General features: G+C 39.1%; 1 protein-coding gene and 1 non-coding gene across 2 annotated transcripts in view; both read left to right on the top strand.

Moving 5' to 3' along the window:
* The window catches only part of SF3B3 (splicing factor 3b subunit 3), a 48,736-nt gene that overhangs the window by 1,464 nt on the left and 29,654 nt on the right, over positions 1 to 17,618 (top strand). Inside the window, exons 2-10 of the mRNA XM_054710206.1 lie at positions 2,874 to 3,011; positions 4,215 to 4,541; positions 5,265 to 5,437; positions 5,969 to 6,110; positions 7,180 to 7,292; positions 10,620 to 10,757; positions 10,914 to 11,017; positions 13,242 to 13,407; positions 15,962 to 16,057. Of these exons, the coding sequence (XP_054566181.1) occupies positions 2,942 to 3,011; positions 4,215 to 4,541; positions 5,265 to 5,437; positions 5,969 to 6,110; positions 7,180 to 7,292; positions 10,620 to 10,757; positions 10,914 to 11,017; positions 13,242 to 13,407; positions 15,962 to 16,057 (1,329 nt within the window). The 5' untranslated portion in view covers positions 2,874 to 2,941. The remainder of the gene's footprint in view (positions 1 to 2,873; positions 3,012 to 4,214; positions 4,542 to 5,264; positions 5,438 to 5,968; positions 6,111 to 7,179; positions 7,293 to 10,619; positions 10,758 to 10,913; positions 11,018 to 13,241; positions 13,408 to 15,961; positions 16,058 to 17,618) is intronic.
* LOC114231002 (small nucleolar RNA SNORD111) lies at positions 4,836 to 4,915 on the top strand. The gene has a single exon (XR_003616986.1). It is a non-coding gene; the product is annotated as a small nucleolar RNA SNORD111 (small nucleolar RNA).

Genomic DNA, 17,618 nt, shown 5'->3' on the forward strand with positions numbered 1-17,618 from the left:
AACTTGCCCAATGTCTAAGCCCATATGTGTGTGTGTCTTCCCTTCCCCCTCTCCCCCCATGTCTTTGGCCATGTGTTTACTCTTTTTCTTTCAGGTCATTTTCTCAACTCCCTTCTTCTTTCACCTCAGAGCTTTTCCTCTTTCCCTGTGATTCTGGAAGAACATTAAAGGTGTTCCTTAGTTTCAAGTAGGAAAATTTATATCCATTTCCAGTTTGGAGGATTTATCCTTTTCTGTCTTAGTCACCCTGACCAGAAATGATTATGTATAAAGACATTTACTTTTTACCACTTAAAAAAAATTAGTATGTCAATTACACAGGATTTTTCAAGTTCCCCAGGTTTTGTCTCTAAATAACAGGTATAAAATAACTCAGGCCCTAACCGGTTTGGCTCAGTGGATAGAGCATTGGCCTGTGGACTGAAGGGTCCCAGGTTCAATTCCGGTCAAGGGCATGTACCGTGGTTGCAGGCACATTCCCAGTAGGGGGTGTGTAGAAGGCAGCTGATCGATGTTTCTCTCTCATTAATGTTTCTAACTATCTCCCTTCTTCTCTGTAAAACATCAATCAAATATATTTTTAAAAAAACCTCAGTTTTTCAGCAGTAACTGTATAGGCGTAGTTTTGGGTAATTCTTTTATGGTAGAGATACGTAAGTTTGCAGCCTTAAGTCCTATCTACCTACCTACCTACCTACCTACCTATCTATCTATCTATCTAAAAGCCGGAGTGACTGAATGACCAGGTGCTATGATGCCCACTGACCACCAGGGGACAGACTCTCAATGCACAGGATCGGGCTCCCTCCTGTCTGGATCAGGCCTGTGGGGATTGGGCTCCCTCCTGTCTGGATCAGACCTGTGGGGATTGGGCTCCCTCCTGTCTGGATCAGACCTGTGGGGATTGGGCTCCCTCCTGTCTGGATCAGACCTGTGGGGATTGGGCTCCCTCCTGTCTGGATCAGACCTGTGGGGATTGGGCTCCCTATTGTCTGGATCGGGCCTGCAGGGATCAGGCCGAAACCAGCTATCTGACATCCCCCAAGGGGTCCCGGGTTGCAAGAGGGCGCAGGCCAGGCTGAGGGACCCCACTGGGCACCAGGCCTCTACTCCTCCTATATAATAAAAGGCTAATATGTAAATTGTCCCCTCTACCTGGAGTTCAACCTGGAGTTTGACCAGGGGGTGAGGCTGTCCGGCCAACTGCCTGCGGCCCCTCCCCCTGATGACCCCACCCCCAATTGCCCCTCCAACTGCTGCTGCCCCTCCTCCCACCTTGCACAAATTCGTGCACCGAGCCTCTAGTCTATAAACATAAAAGGCTAATATGCAAAGTGTCCCCTTGGGAGTTTGACCGGGAGACCGGGAGTTCAATCGCTCACTATGTGTGCTGACCACCAGGGGGCGGCACGGAATGGAAGTTCGCAGCCGGCCACTGGCAGCCAGGGAAGGGAGGCCTCAGCCGGCAGCTGGAAGGCCTCGATTGGCCCTGATTGCCAGCCAGTCCTGGGGGCCCTAGTATGTTGATTAAAAACCCCCTTGATTGTACTCCTTTAGGGAGGCCTTCTGAAGTGGCAGGAATGTGGTTTTGTTTTAGTTTTAAGTGATTTTAAATCCTAATCACTCCTCATGCATAGAGCTATAGAAGAGATGCAAGTGAGAACTACCCTAAGTAAGTTACTAATTTTTATATGTTAGATGATCACGGAGGTCTACTTATAGTGAAATAGGGACTCGTACATTCTTGGGAATTTAATTGGTGAGTTTTTTTGAAAGTTAATTGGCCGCTATCCAATTTTCAGTTGTATGAATCCTTCAATCCAGCAATTTCACTTCTTTGAATTAATGGTAGAGATATATTCATGCACATATAAATGACCTACATATGAGTGATTTTCTTTACAGCAGTGCTCATAATAGCAAGAGATTGGGAACAACCTAAATGTTTATCAGCAGGGTATTGGCTAAATGAATTCTAATATACCCATTCAGTGAAATATCTGCAAGCGTAAAATAAAAACGAGAAAGCCCTTTTTAGTTATCTCCAAGATAGATAAATTGCAGTATAAAGTGAGTGTACAATAGATAGTGCTCAACCTTTACTTTTAAAAAATGAGATAAAATACAGTACATTTTTGCTTCATACACAAAATATTTGGAAGGACAGGATAGCTATAACTGTTGATTTCCCCAGGGAGGAGAGCTGAATGGCTAGGGCAGTGGTCGGCAAACTGTGGCTCGCGAGCCACATGTGGCTCTTTGGCCCCTTGAGTGTGGCTCTTCCACAAAATACCACGGCCTGGGCGAGTCTATTTTGAAGAAGTGGCGTTAGAAGAAGTTTAAGTTTAAAAAACTTGGCTCTCAAAAGAAATTTCAATCGTTGTACTGTTGATATTTGGCTCTGTTGACTAATGAGTTTGCCAACCACTGGGCTAGGGAATGAGAGGATGGAGGGCTTTTTGCTGTGCTTTTGTGTTCTGAGCGTTGTGAACACATACCCTGTTCAACTACAAGTAAAAGTAGACTTACTTGGTTTCTGTGACGAAAGAAAATACAGTGTTACATTAATAGTCCAGATCCTAGCTACCAACATTTTTACCACTTGTAATGTGACCTTGGACATCCGATTTAATTTCTTAGCCTTAATTTCCTCACCTACAAAATGAATTTTAATATTAAGTACTTTATAGGTTTCTTGTGAGATTAGAGGCAAAGAGTATATAGTGTCTGGTGAATAGAAGGCACTAATTGTGAATATATTGTTCCCCCATAGTCCTTACTGTACTCTTTCTGCTGCGTTCAACCAGAACTTCCTGTATAGAAATAAACAACAATTTCCCATTTGGTATTTTCCTGTTTTTGTGTGCTCTTAGCTTGCTTTGACTTGGTGTAATCAACGCTTGGATTGTGGAGAGGTGGGTTACTCAGTGGTGGTGTCACCATGTTCCTGTACAACTTGACCTTGCAGCGAGCCACTGGTATCAGCTTTGCCATTCATGGCAACTTCTCTGGTAAGTTGTCCAGTTAACTATCTTTCTGAATATAATATTTTTTAAAAATATATATTTTGTTGATTTTTTACAGAGAGGAAGAGAGAGGGATAGAGAGTTAGAAACATCGATGAGAGAGAAACATCGATCAGCTGCCTCTTGCACACCCCCTACTGAGAATGTGCCTGCAACCAAGGTACATGCCCTTGACCGGAATCGAACCTGGGACCCTTGAGTCCGCAGGCTGACGCTCTATCCACTGAGCCAAACTGGTTTCGGCTATAATATTTTTTAATATTACTAGTTTTATACCTTATATTTTTTAGATTTGAAAATTATAGAAAATTTTTAATCATTAGAGAACATTAATTTCTAAAATGCTTTATAGCTTCCAAAGCACTTTGGAGTACTTTATTTTATCTGATACCCAAATGACCTTTGGCAAGTAAGGTGGGTCCTGATAAGTGGTGGCATTGAGCAATGAGAATGGATTGGGATGGGTGAGAGTGGGATATAAGATAGGATAGGAAGCCATGAAGATAGTGAAGACCTGACAGTGGGGATAGAAAGAAAGTAAAGAATATGAGTTTACAACCTTGGTGGCAGAGAAAATGATAGTAATATTAAAGCAGGTTAGTTGAGACCAAAGAGAGAGTTTGGGCAAAGAAGAACTTAGTTATTTTAAACATTTAGTTTAAAGGTGATGACAACTCATCTAGGTGGAATTATGTTGACTAGTATGCATTTGGAGGTATTGATAGCAGTTATGAAAGCAGGTGAACTTTTTTAGATAAGTTTAGAAATAAACAGTATATTTTAGATGACAGTTTTTAAAGATCTTTAAGATACTGCATCAAACTGCACAAAATATTAATATGATTTCTTAGAATAATAGCCTTAAAGAGGACTAGAAAGAGACTTTGGAAATTTTTAATCTTATGCTAAGCATACATTAATACCATTTATGGACAGAGCTCAGTTATGCAGATTGATGGCAAATGTTAGAAAAATAAAAAGTCTCTAAGAAGTAACTTGTGTCACCACTTAAAAAAACGTTTGATACCATTTTTGTTAGATCATTTCAGTTTAAATGAAATAAATTAATTTCAAATACTGAGCCCCCAACCCATTTAATTATATCTGTGTTAGGTGGCATTTTGACTCATCCAGGTTATTTTTTGAGTAGTTCGGATTTTTCATGATCTTTATTTTTTGGCAATCTAGGAACCAAACAACAGGAAATTGTTGTTTCTCGTGGGAAGATCTTGGAGCTGCTTCGCCCGGATCCCAACACTGGCAAAGTACACACCCTACTAACTGTGGAAGTATTTGGTGTTATTCGGTCACTCATGGCCTTTAGGCTGACAGGTGGCACCAAAGACTACATTGTGGTTGGCAGTGATTCGGGTCGGATTGTTATCCTGGAATATCAGCCATCTAAGAATATGTTTGAGAAAATTCACCAAGAGACCTTTGGCAAGAGTGGATGCCGCCGTATTGTTCCTGGCCAGTTCTTAGCTGTGGATCCCAAAGGGCGAGCTGTGATGATTAGTGAGTGACTTGCTCTGTTGAATGCGTCTCTGACTATTATAGATGCTCAGTTTAGGATAACAATGCTATGATCTTGGCAGTGTGCTAATATATCATAACTGGGTAAAGTTTGGATCATATGTCCATGTTTTAAAGTTGCTTTTCCTTTTAAAACATGGAGAAAGTCTTTACATACCTTATCTACTTCCTGTCTAGTTGGAACTTCTTGTTTTTATATTTCTTGCTTTATCTGTAGCAAAAAGACTACAATGAAATTATTTTGTTTTCTTAGGCAATGAATATGGTTGCCTTCATCAGCCTGAAGTGATGATTCACATTCATGTCTCTTCTCTGACAAATCTCTTGAAGACAATTCTGTGTATCTGATCAGGCCTCTAGAGGGCAGCCCTCTCTGACCAGTCACGAAATCACTAGATCTAACTGGAAGAAAGGTGGCAATTTTATGAATTATTGTTTAGTTTCCCAATATCATTAAATCTAGGGCACACTAAAATTTTTTGAAGAATTAATGGGATATTATGATCCCTATTAGGAAGAAGATGGGTAAAATGATGCTGTTCTCTATTTTAATGATAGAAAGCAAATCCTAAGTTAGTATACTTGTAGATTTTGGGCTGGCTGTTAAAGATTTTTTAAAATAATTCTAATGAGAATCTAGCTGCTCTTTAGGCCCCTCTATTCATTATCTGGAAATCTTGTGTGTTTTGTCTCCTTCAACTACAGGTGCCATTGAAAAACAGAAATTGGTGTATATCTTAAACAGAGATGCTGCAGCCCGGCTTACCATCTCCTCTCCCCTGGAGGCCCACAAGGCGAACACTTTAGTATATCATGTGGTTGGAGTAGATGTGGGATTTGAAAATCCAATGTTTGCTTGTCTGGAAATGGATTATGAGGTAATGGGGAGTGTGTGTGTGTGTGTGTGTGCCTTTTTTTTTTTTTAACCCCCAGTTACCTCAGAGCTTTCCTAAGGTTTTTTCTTCATTGGTTGAATCTTCTATCTGTGCTGCTAACAAATATTTTCCATATTCCAAGTGTCTTACTGAAATTTGGAATGTTTCAGAGCTTACCTGGTTATATAATAGCACTTTGCTCTGATTTGAATAATCTCCCTTTGGAAACAGGGTATTTATTGAGAAAAACTGCCTGAAAAAGAAGATAAAACTGTTTTGGGGGTATTTTTTTCCACAGAGAGACAGTGAAAGGTAGAAGGCAGTGTCCTCTAGATGAGAAAACCTTGCTCCCAGAACTAGGAGACCTGGGTTCTTGTTCCAGCTTTACCAGTACCTAGTAGTAGTGTGATGGCAAACCATTTAGCATCTATGGACTGTTGCTTCCTTGTTTGTAAAATGGAAGAATCCTGATGTCCTTTAAAAGTTTGATTTTATGGTACTGATTAGTCTTTGTGCTATTGTACTCCACTGTAGGAAGCAGACAATGATCCAACAGGGGAAGCAGCAGCTAACACCCAGCAGACGCTTACTTTCTACGAGTTAGACCTTGGTTTAAATCATGTGGTCCGAAAATACAGTGAACCTTTGGAGGAACATGGCAACTTCCTTATTACAGGTATTTTTCTTTCAGAGCTGCTATGTACCATTTTGCCTGGTCCATTTTATGCCCAAACTTGGGAGGGTTTACTTAATAGGGTCTGGAAGCTAACCTTATTTATAGTAAGCCTGAGTACCTTGTCTATGTTTGGTGTGGTGGTAGCTACTGAAGGATTCTAAGCAGGGGAATAATAACCTGGAGATTACAGACATACCTCAGAGATAGTGCAGGTACAGTCCCCGACCACCACAATAAAGCAAATGCGCAATGACGTGAGTCACATGAATTTGTTTTCCAGTGCATCGAGAAGTTTTGTTTATACTGTAGTTTATTAAGTGTGCAGTGTTATGTCTAAACAGTGTATGTACCTTAATTAAAAATACTTTATTGCTCAAAAAAAGTTTATTGCTACAAAATGTTAGCCATCATCTGAGCCTTCAGCAAATAGTAATCTTTTTGCTGGTGGGGAGGGTCTTGCCTTGTTGTTGATTTAAACACAGTATCTGCACAGTGCAATAAAACGAGGTATTTGTACTTACATTTTGGCTAATGGAATGAAGGATATTGAGACTAGGCTAGGAGATTGGTCAGGAAGCTGTTTCACTAAGTCAAGAAATTGGTAGCATGAGAGGTGCTAGGAGAGATTCTAATCAGTAGTTCTGTGTGAGGAGAGAGAATTGAAGGGTAGCATCCAGGTTTCTGGTTTGTCCTTTTTGTTGGTAGTATTTTCTAAAGTACGGAACCCAGGAGGTAGAATAGGTTTGGAAAGAACTTGGGTTTGTGAACACATTGTATTTTGAAAGTGCCAGTGGAATATCCATGCGCTTGGATTATAGTTCTGAAGCTGAGAACTCAGTTCTGGGTTTGGAGCTAAAAATTTAGATGTATTATCGGATATCTGAACAGGTTGAGTCACCCAAACTGGGCTCCATTTTTGTGTAGCATAACTTTCAGGGAAAAGCAGCACTTGGAATGTTTCTCAGCTTTAGGCACACTGTACCTTCACGTTGTGCTAAAGGAGAGAAGGAATTGAAAGCTAAATTCATGGTTATGTCAGATCATTACTAAGTTTTATTTTCTCTGACAGTTCCAGGAGGGTCAGATGGTCCAAGTGGAGTGCTGATCTGCTCTGAAAACTATATCACCTACAAGAACTTCGGTGACCAACCAGATATCCGCTGTCCAATTCCCAGGAGACGGGTAAGGTCTTTGTTTGCCATAAGAGAAGAGATATTTATGTTTGTGAAATGAACTTAATTTTTGTAATTATAGTGTAGTCTCTTAGCCTATCTGTTACCAAGTTTTAGTTTCTTTGTAAATGTTATTTTTTAATAAAGCTGGTAAAATATGTTTGTAAAAACAAAACAATCTCTGAGGAAGGGAATTAAAAACAAAAATTTCCATTTCAGAGGAACCTATGAACATGACCAATTTGAAATTTGTTTCTAGTTTGAAGAAGCCAAACATATTTGTTGGAGATAAATTGTCTCTCATTCTGTTTATCCTTTTCCCCTATTCCAACATTCAGAAAACTTTAAGACTAGGACAGTGTATTTCAGTATGCCTTTCACTTTACCAATTAATATTTTGCTGCATTTCCCTTTTCTTATATTTGTGTGTATATAAGTGTATGTACACGCATACAAACTTTTGGACACTAGATCATTTGAAGATAAGTTGCAGGCACCATGATACTTCACTACAAGAATCTAAGATGTGGCTCTTAAGAATGAGGACTTTTTTTGTTGTTATCTAAAATTTTACATGTCTTCTTTTTCCCCACTTGACCCCCCCTTCCCTCCCAACCATTCCCACCCCGGGCAAGCCCCCACTGCCCCAGTGTCTGTATCCATTGGTTATGCCAATATCCATTCATACAAGTCCTTTGTTTGCTCTCTAACCTCCCCTCCCCTGCCATTTGTCTCTGGATCTCTTCTTATTCATCAAATTACGTTGATCATTATATCCCACATATGAGTGAGATCATGTGATATTTACTTTTCTCCGACTGGCTTATTTCGCTTAGCATAATGCTCTCCATTTCCATCCATGCTGTTGCAAATGGTAAAAGTTCCTTTTTTTATAGCAGCATAGTATTCCATTGTGTAGATGTACCACAGTTTTTAATCCACTCATCTGCTGGTGGGCACTTAGGTTGTTCAAAATCTTAGCTATTGTAAATTATGCTGCTATGAATATAGGAGTGCATATATCCTTTCTGATTGGTGTTTCTAGTTTCTTGGGAGGACATTTTTTTATATAACCAAACTACTGATATAATTTACTATTTTATGTAATACAACTAGAGGCCCAGTGCACGAAATTCATGCACTGGCGGTGGGGAGGGGGTGTCCCTCAGCCCGGCCTGCGCCCTCTCGCAGCCCGGGAGCCCTCGGGGCATGTCTGACTGACTGCTTAGGCCCGCTCCCCGCATGCTGGCAGTCAGACAGCCTTAGTGCTGCCATGGAGGTGGGAGCCAGCCATGAGCCTGGGCTTCCCATGTGGGAGCACACTGACCACCAGAGGGCAGCTCCTGCATTGAGCATGTGCTCCCTGGTGGTCAGTGCGCGTCATAGTGACCAGTCCTTCCCTGTTCGATTTGCATATTAGCCTTTTATTATGTAGGATTATTTTATGTAAAGTTCAGTTTCATTGTTCTCCAAAATTCCCTTATAATCTACAGACTTTCAGTCTCCTTTAATTTAGAATATTTTTCTCTCATTTTGTTTGTTTTTGATCTTTTAGGATACTGATGTTTTTAAAAAGGCTGGGCTAGTTTTCTTGTAGTTTGTTCCATAATTTTTCCCTCATAATTATATCCAGGTTAATATTTTTGGTGAATTATTCTGTAGGTGGTGATATATATCCCACTAAGTCATGTTAGGGGCACACATTGTTGGTTTGTCTGATTATTGGTGATGCTAAATCAATCATTTTGTTACGTTGGTGTGTCTCTGCTCTCTTAATCATAAAGGTGCCTTTTTCTTTTAATAATAATTGGTGTGGGTCTGGTGGTGAACTTTGAGACTGTGCAAATGTCCTTTTCCTTAACATCTCACCCAGTGTTTTTTTTTCTCCTTAATCAGCTACTACTTTGGTGGTTGAAAATGGTGTTTTATTGTTCTTAATTTTAACGGTTTACTATGGAAGTTATTAAGCATATACAAAGGTAGAATATAATTAACTTCTGTGTACCCAAGCTTCAGTAATTTTCAACACATAGTTAATCTTGATTCATCTGATCTTCCTCAATCTCTCCTCTCAGCCTTGGATTAATTTTTTGATATTAACTTATAGATCCTGGAGTTAAATCTTTTTTTTTTAATATATTTTATTGATTTTTTATAGAGAGGAAGAGAGAGGGATAGAGAGTTAGAAACATCGATGAGAGAGAAACATCGATCAGCCGCCTCCTGCACACCCCCCACTGGGATGTGCCCGCAACCAAGGCACATGCCCTTGACCGGAATCGAACCCGGGACCCTTGAGTCCGCACGCCGACGCTCTATCCACTGAGCCAAACCAGTTTCGGCTGGAGTTAAATCTTTTATGAGTTACTTTCTCGAATACATGGTATCTGAGTAAGAGTCCATCAATTTTAGAAAACCTAAGAAGAAACTTAGGAAGTTAAATTCTTGGTAAGGGGTAGAAAGTAATTTAGTTTGGTTGATGAGACATTTATTGAACTGCAGGGCACTGTACTTGGCTTTGGGGCTACAAAGAAGTATAAAGCATGTTTTGCCCTTGAAGAGCTTATTTAATGAGAGAAATACAAAATGTTGGAAACAAAAAATCCAAAAATCATAGCCAAGGGAATGCCCCTTAGGAATCAAGGGTTGATGTAGAACAGAGCTGATTATGAATGGCATAGATGGTAGTGGCGTAGTTGTGGAAGAGATTTACTTATCCACAGCTGAAATGATGATTTTTAAAAGTTTGTGTCTCTTTTGTGACATTTTTCTTTGGAGGTAAATTTTTTTTTTTTATCCTAACTGGGGGAGTGAGGATATTTTTTCCATTGATTTTTTTTTTTTTTTTTTTTTTTAGAGTATGGGAGAGAGGGAGAAGGAGAGAGCGCGAGGGGTTGGTGGGGAGAGAGAAGAGAGAAACATGGATGTGAGAGAGACATCAATTGGTTGCCTCCCACACACACTCTGACCAGGGATGGGATTGGCCTGCAACCCAGGTACTCACCCTTGGCCCACGCTCTAACCATTTAGCACGCCAGCCAGGGCTGGAGTTGGTTTTTGCCATACTCAGCTTATTAGACTATAGAATGTAATTATGACTATTTTTTGGTACCCAGGTTTTGTTATGTATTTATAGCAAACAAGAATTTTTAGATGTTGTGTTTTATTACCATAGCTAGCTAGCTGCTCTGGGTCAGAGGTTACTAGTATATAGAGAGGCTCCATGTGCCTCTAGGCCTTGGGTAGCTTGTATTCCAGCTGTAATACAGTATAAGGTGCTGAAATACAGTATAAGTACTCATTTCTAAGGTGTTGGTTGTATATTTAATTTTGCTAGAATGACCTGGATGACCCTGAAAGAGGAATGATTTTTGTCTGCTCTGCCACCCATAAGACCAAATCGATGTTCTTCTTTTTGGCCCAAACAGAGCAGGGCGATATCTTCAAGATCACTTTGGAGACAGATGAAGATATGGTAAGCAGACCATGGTTGGGGGGCGGTGGGGGAGAGACTAAAGTACAGTATTTTATTTGCTACTCTGCTTACGCTGTCTTATAATACTGGGCTCCCTTCCATGGCCTAGCTTAGCTTCACTTACCTACACTAGAATTTTTTTTCTTTTCATTCCAGGTTACTGAGATTCGGCTCAAGTATTTTGATACTGTGCCTGTTGCTGCTGCCATGTGTGTGCTTAAAACAGGCTTCCTTTTTGTAGCATCAGAATTCGGAAACCAGTGAGTAATCCTTTTATTCTCCTAGTTCACCCTGGTTACTGTAACAATTGCAGGAGGGAGAAGATGTGGCTTTAAGGGCAGGGAGCTTTTCACAAGAATGTTTAGTTTCTTCAAAACAAAAGTTTTGCCCTCCTTTCCCTTTTACATTTTTTCTTTTATTTTTCTCTATTTCAGTGGCTTTGATCTGTACCTGTAGGTGGCTGCATAGCTTTAGAAGGGATCTCCTGAGCTTTTTGCTAGAATAAATACTTATTGAAATGCTTAGTATTAAAAAGATGTTCCACAAACACTTTGTTTGTACAAATCTAAAGAGAAGAAAAAGGAAAGTCATCATAAGGATGTATTATTGAGGTTCCTGCTGTGGGCAGTGGGAACTCACTTCCAGGAGCATCAAGTAAGCAGAGTGCCCCTTAGATGGCCTGTCTGAAGGTTAACCATTTGTACGCCATAAGCGTCTATAGAGGCAAGCGGCGGACCTTTTTTAATTAAATTCAAAATATCCTGGCAGTTAACTGATTAAGAATACCAGGTCCTCTCTCTTCTGGGTTGAAAGTTACCCCTGGGGCATGAACTCTTCTGTATATCCTGTGGCTCAGGCAACCTCCCACAGGGTAGAGTACTTAGGGCAGAGAGTAGGAAAAAAAGAGGACAATATACAGGTGGGATGCTGTCAGAATGAGGTGAGTTTGATCTTGTGAGAAATTATTCATTTCTGTTGCATCTGAAATTTGGAAGACTGAAGAGTGGTGATTTGGGGCATTAGAAACATGTTGGGGTGTTAGCACATTTAATCCATACAACAACCTATTTATTAATCAAACACTAATTTAGCATTTGTTTATACTGTTTTAAGCACTTTACAAATATGAATGCATAGCATTCCCATTAAGACAGTGCCATTACCCATCACATTTACAGTTTAGGGAACTGGGTTACAGAGAATTTAAGAAATTTAATCACAGAACTAAATCGAACTCAAACCCAGACAGTCTGGTTCCAAAGTCTCTGTCTTAAGCATAGTGTAGTCTCAGAAATTGTTTTACTGGATTCAGCCAAAGCAACCTTTCCTGTGATGAAGATAAACTCGTATTCTTTAGTTACTAGACACTGAAGATATCTCTGACAGGTGGTCTTTATCATCTGCATCTAGGCATCTTGCCTGAATAAGGAGTTCATATTAATATTTGTGTTCTATTTTCTCAAAGCTTTTTGTAAATTGTTCAAGGATAACAACCTTATTTGCTTTTTCATGGTTTAGCATAAATCTGCTGTGTTTACCAAAAGTTAGATGCTGAGGTTTATTGAGTATCTTATGTATTTCAGACACTGATTTAGTCATTCTGCTTCTAAAAAGCTGTATGGGATATTGTTCCAAGTGCTCTGTATTAAAGGTCCGATATATTACTTAAAGAATAAATATGACCAGTAGTTTGTTTTGTTTTCATCGAGCTGCTTCCCTAAAGCTCATTTCATACTCAACTTATGGTGGCAAATTGTTATAGATTATCTCAAATTGCTTTCTTTTTTTATGGTTTGCCTTTGAATCAGTTCACTAATAAGCATTATTAGCCATAGGACAGATTTTGTTGCTTACTATCTTTGGATACGTTTATATTTTGCTTGGGGAACAATACAGTAATATCTGCATACTTCTGCAAGGTCGCCAATTCTTGTTTTCAATAGATTTGGCCTGATTTTTTTTTTATTAAATGGCCTGCTGGTTTTTTATTAAATTGGAATGGTTATAGATTTTCTTTGGATTTCCTGTATCCATATTTCATCTTATTTGACCAACATGATGTTTGCTAGGTACCATGCACTGTTGTAAATACTCAGAATTCTTTAGGAAGGCACTATTATTTCATTTTCATAAATGAGGCAAGTGAGGCACTGAGAAGTGAAGTACTAAGCCTGAGGTTATGTGGATATTGTTAAGGGCAGAGGTGTGATTCAAACCCAAGCACTCTAGTGGAAGCCCAATGCTTTCATTATAGTGATTTGAATTCAATAGACTTAATTTTTCATTCCTTTTCTATTCTTTAAAAAAAGAGAGAAAGAAAACTTTACTCAGATAAGCAGAGATTTTAAACTATAGATGTTGACTCAAAAGTTCATGTTATAATTTGGTTTAGATATTTATAAAGTGCTTTTATGAGCATTAATGTCAAACATTATCTTCAGACAGAAAAAGTTTTTAACTAAAGTTTTCTTTGCTTCTCCTCAGTTACTTATATCAAATTGCACATCTTGGAGATGACGATGAAGAACCTGAGTTTTCATCTGCCATGCCTCTGGAAGAAGGAGACACATTCTTCTTTCAGCCAAGACCGCTCAAAAACCTTGTGCTGGTCGATGAGTTGGACAGCCTTTCTCCCATTTTGTTTTGCCAGGTGTGGGTCTTTCCAGTCACCTTCACAATGAGCAGTGCCAGCTAATTGGTTTTGAATCTGAATGAGTTTAAAGTTTTAACTCCAATTAAATTAAGGGCTAGTCCAATGGTCGGCAAACCGCGGCTTGGGAGCCACATGTGGCTCTTTGGCCCCTTGAGTGTTCTAACACCACTTCTTCAAAATAGACTCGCCCAGGCCGAAAATCAACTTCTGCGCATGGGCCACGAAGTTTCAATCACCCTGTTCGTGCGCGCCCGCACGTGGTATTTTGTGGAAGAGCCACACTCAAGGGGCCAAAGAGCCGCATGTGGTTCGCGAGCTGCAGTTTGCCGACCACTGGGCTAGTCTAAACGCTGGGTTTGTCAGCATATCTGTGGAATCATCAGAGTTCTATAGATAAGGCAGCTTAAGTAGAAGTTGGGGGACTAAAACCCATTATTTAAATTCTTGGGCTTTTTGTTTAATTATAAAACTCAGGTTCAGTATAAAAATTCAAACCATACAAAAAACTAAAAGTAAAAGTCTCCCCAATCTTTTAAAACAAAAACCCTCCACTGAGGCTGTTGCTATTGACAAATGATTGCTTCTAGGCATTTGTCTCTGTGTCTATAAGCTTGCACACATACATAAAACAAACAAATGTGTGTATTATATATATATTTTTTAATGTAAACAGGCTCATATACTTCCCAGTATTCTGAAATTGACCTTTTGTCACTTAACAGTTTATGAAATACCTATCTTTATCTAATTTTTAACATTCATTCCCTCCTTAAAATATTCCAGAGACACTGGGATCAGTTAGTAACAAGAATTTTATTAAAATTTTTTTAATTTTTTCATTTATTTTTTTAGAGAAATATTGATTTGTTGTTCCACGTACTTATGCATTCATTGGTGGATTCTTGTATGTGCCCTGCCTGGGGATCGAACCCACAACATTGGTATATCAGAATGATGCTCTAATCAACTGAGCTATCGGACCAGGGCCTAATAACAGGAAGTTTAAAAAATATTTTTTTAAATTGATTTTTAGAAAGAGAGGAAGGAAGGGGGAGAGAGAGAGAAACATCAAGGCAGCCCCCTAATGGGGACTGAGTCCACAACCTGGGCATGGGCCCTAACCAGGAATTGAACTGTAACCACTCGGTGCATGGGTCAACACTCAATCACTGAGTCACACTGGCCGGGCGACAAAAACTTTTAATCACATCCTAAGGGAGGAACCTGAGGTGGCCCAGGATGTGGATTGCATCTCCTACTACTGGTGTTCAGTTGAGCAGGAATTTTCCCAGGCCTCTGTGTCCTGCATGGTTGGGGTTTGAGTGAATATGAGGGATCCCTTGCCCTGTCTAGTTGATCATATTTCTAGTGGGAGAGAGGTTTGTTCACTGGATGCTGGGGGAGCAAGTCAGCATTCATGCACTCTTCCTGGTAAATGGATAATTCTGAAATAGGGTCAGTCCTCAGGGCAATAGAAAATAAGTATTTTCTAATTTGATTTTTCTCTTTTCATTGAAATTTGAGGAAGTAATTGTGTAAATAGTTTGTAGATCAAAAATAAAATTAACAGGAAATTTGGGTATATGTAGCGGGGCTATAAGCATTTTTGTGTGCCATGAATCTCTTTAGCCTGGTGAGGCATCTGGATCCGCTCTGAATAACTTTGTAAGTTCACATAGTACTAACATATAGCCAAGATAGCAAAATACTTTTTAAGTTGTGAAAAAGTAATACATGTGCTTTTTTATTAAGGCTATAAATGAGTAATAAGGTGGTGACTTTAAAATATAAAATAGGTGAACTAATTATTTTTTAAGAGATCAGTGTGAAAGCCATATACACTCGACTCACATGCTCATCCATGTTAAAATAGGGTGCAATGCCTTACAGACAGTCAAGAGTTTTCATTTAACTGTCCAATTTGACAAAACTACTACAAATGACTGACCTCTTCATATATTGATCAACAAATAATTGTACTGGAAACGAACAGCTAGTTGTCTGGGATGCCAATATGAGAATATGGCGTCCCCAGTTGGTGTCGAGCCATCAGGTGCAGATCTACCTATTAGTTGGTCAGCTACATCATAGGTGCATCTGTGGATAGGCATCTGTGATCAAATGCAGTCTAACAATAGACATTAAATACAACTTAAAGTAGTGATGAGGGAAATAATTGGAGGTATCTATACATTTTAATGTTATATGAATAAATGTGACTTTCACTGGTGAGAAAGTCACAGATACTGATAAGATTATAGTTTGTATTTTTATTTGGAAGCAAATGCTAAATTTTAGTTGGAGGTTATATAGCACTTCTATCATTAAGTAAAAATCCTTTGCTAACTTAACTAGTACAGCCTTTTTATTGATTGGTAAAACCCGTTTTCCAACTGGTATGCTTTTTGGAACATTCAGGCTTTTTCTTTCATGTCCCCAAGGCCAGTGGCCAATATATAAACTTTATAAACTGAAAAGTTATTTGCTCACTGAGAATAATCAGGGATCGGTGTGAAAACTTAGCACAAGTAGACTTTCTTTTTCCATGCAGATAGCTGATTTGGCAAATGAAGACACTCCACAGCTGTATGTGGCCTGTGGTCGGGGACCCCGGTCATCTCTGAGAGTCTTGAGGCATGGACTTGAGGTAAGATTGGAGTTACTAGATCATCTGCAGGGTTTGGAAGGAAGCATTGAAAAATGTTTTCTTCCCTATTTCCATAAAGTTTAGAGATTAAATTTCCTGTTCCTTAACATATTAGCACAATAGACCACATTTTTAAAAAGTGGCCAATGGGGATAAAAGGGAAAGAACGTATCTACTAGTTTCAGGCTCACTAGCCTTAACATGGAAATTAGGAAATCTGCATGGAACATTTTGCTCTTGCTCTTTATTCAGAGTTTCCAGATACTTAACATTTTTAAATTCAGCTTGCAGATACTTAACATTTTCTATTGTATTAATATTGTGTGTATGTAATATATAATATATTTCATTGATTTTTTTTTAAAGAGAGGAAGGGAGAGAAAGAGAAACTCATTGATCAGCTGCCTCCTGCATACCCCATACTGGGGAACCAGCCCACAACCCGGGCATGTGCTCTGACCGGGCATCAAATAGCGACCTCTTGGTGCAGGTTGACACTCAACTACACCAGCCAGGCTACTGTGTATATATTTTTATATCTTATTAAATTTACTCCTTATTGTTATGTGCTTTTAAGTCACATTATACTTAATTTTTTTGCATTTGTCCACCAAAGTGTATGGATCAGAATTTATTTCATGAACCTTTATTGTTGGGCCTTGTAGGTGACATGGGCATTCAAAATAATCTTCTCAAATCTTACATCTTATTTTCCTGATTCTAGTGTTGACCTTATAGCAAATGCCTGGGACTTGACTTAGTAGTAAAATCTTTATTTTTTTAAGTTTAATTATTTTTCAAAATTTAAACCTCAGAAGTCATATAGCAAAATGTGTATATGTATGTGTGTTATTTTTTAAATTTTGCATGTTTCATAAATTTAAAAATTCAAATGTTGAAAAAGCATTAGGAACATTCACTGACTAGAGCAAGGTTATGGCATAGTAGAGAAAGGGCCTTCAAGAATATGCACCTCCTTAAGGGATCTGAAGAAGAGCCGTGTCCATAAGCCACATAAAGAGGGCAGTAGTGTCATCACACGAAGTGCCAGCATAGCAGGACCCTCAGGGTCTCCAGAGAGACAGGCCTCAGCGGGCCCCACTCAGAGAAAATCCTCTTGCCCTGGCTGTGCAGGGTGCCTCTTGTGGGCATTTTCCTGAATTCCAAGAGGAAGCAATGAAAATAAATCTTGCTGGGCAATTTGCTTTCAGAACTTAGGGATGGCAAACTATAGGCCCCATTGCCTGTTTTTTTGTAGATTTTTATTGGGACACAGCCAAGATGACCTTACTAGTTAATATCTCTTCCTCAGCTTTTGTTCCCTCTTCTGTAAAAATGGTCTTAATGGCACCTGCCTTAAAGGATTGATGCCTAAATTACATAAGATAAATGCATTATAAAGCAGTTAGCTAAAGGTCTGGCATATAACTGTTCAGTAAATGTTAGCTATTAATATTACTGTTCAAGGAATTTGACAGATTTTTGACTCAAAATATGCATCAATCCACCAAATTTTCAATGATACAAACCCAATTTAGACAAATAATTATTGATTAGTTAC

The sequence above is a fragment of the Eptesicus fuscus genome, chromosome 21 (genome assembly GCF_027574615.1).
Source record: "Eptesicus fuscus isolate TK198812 chromosome 21, DD_ASM_mEF_20220401, whole genome shotgun sequence".
In the NCBI taxonomy this organism is placed as follows: Eukaryota; Metazoa; Chordata; class Mammalia; order Chiroptera; family Vespertilionidae; genus Eptesicus; species Eptesicus fuscus.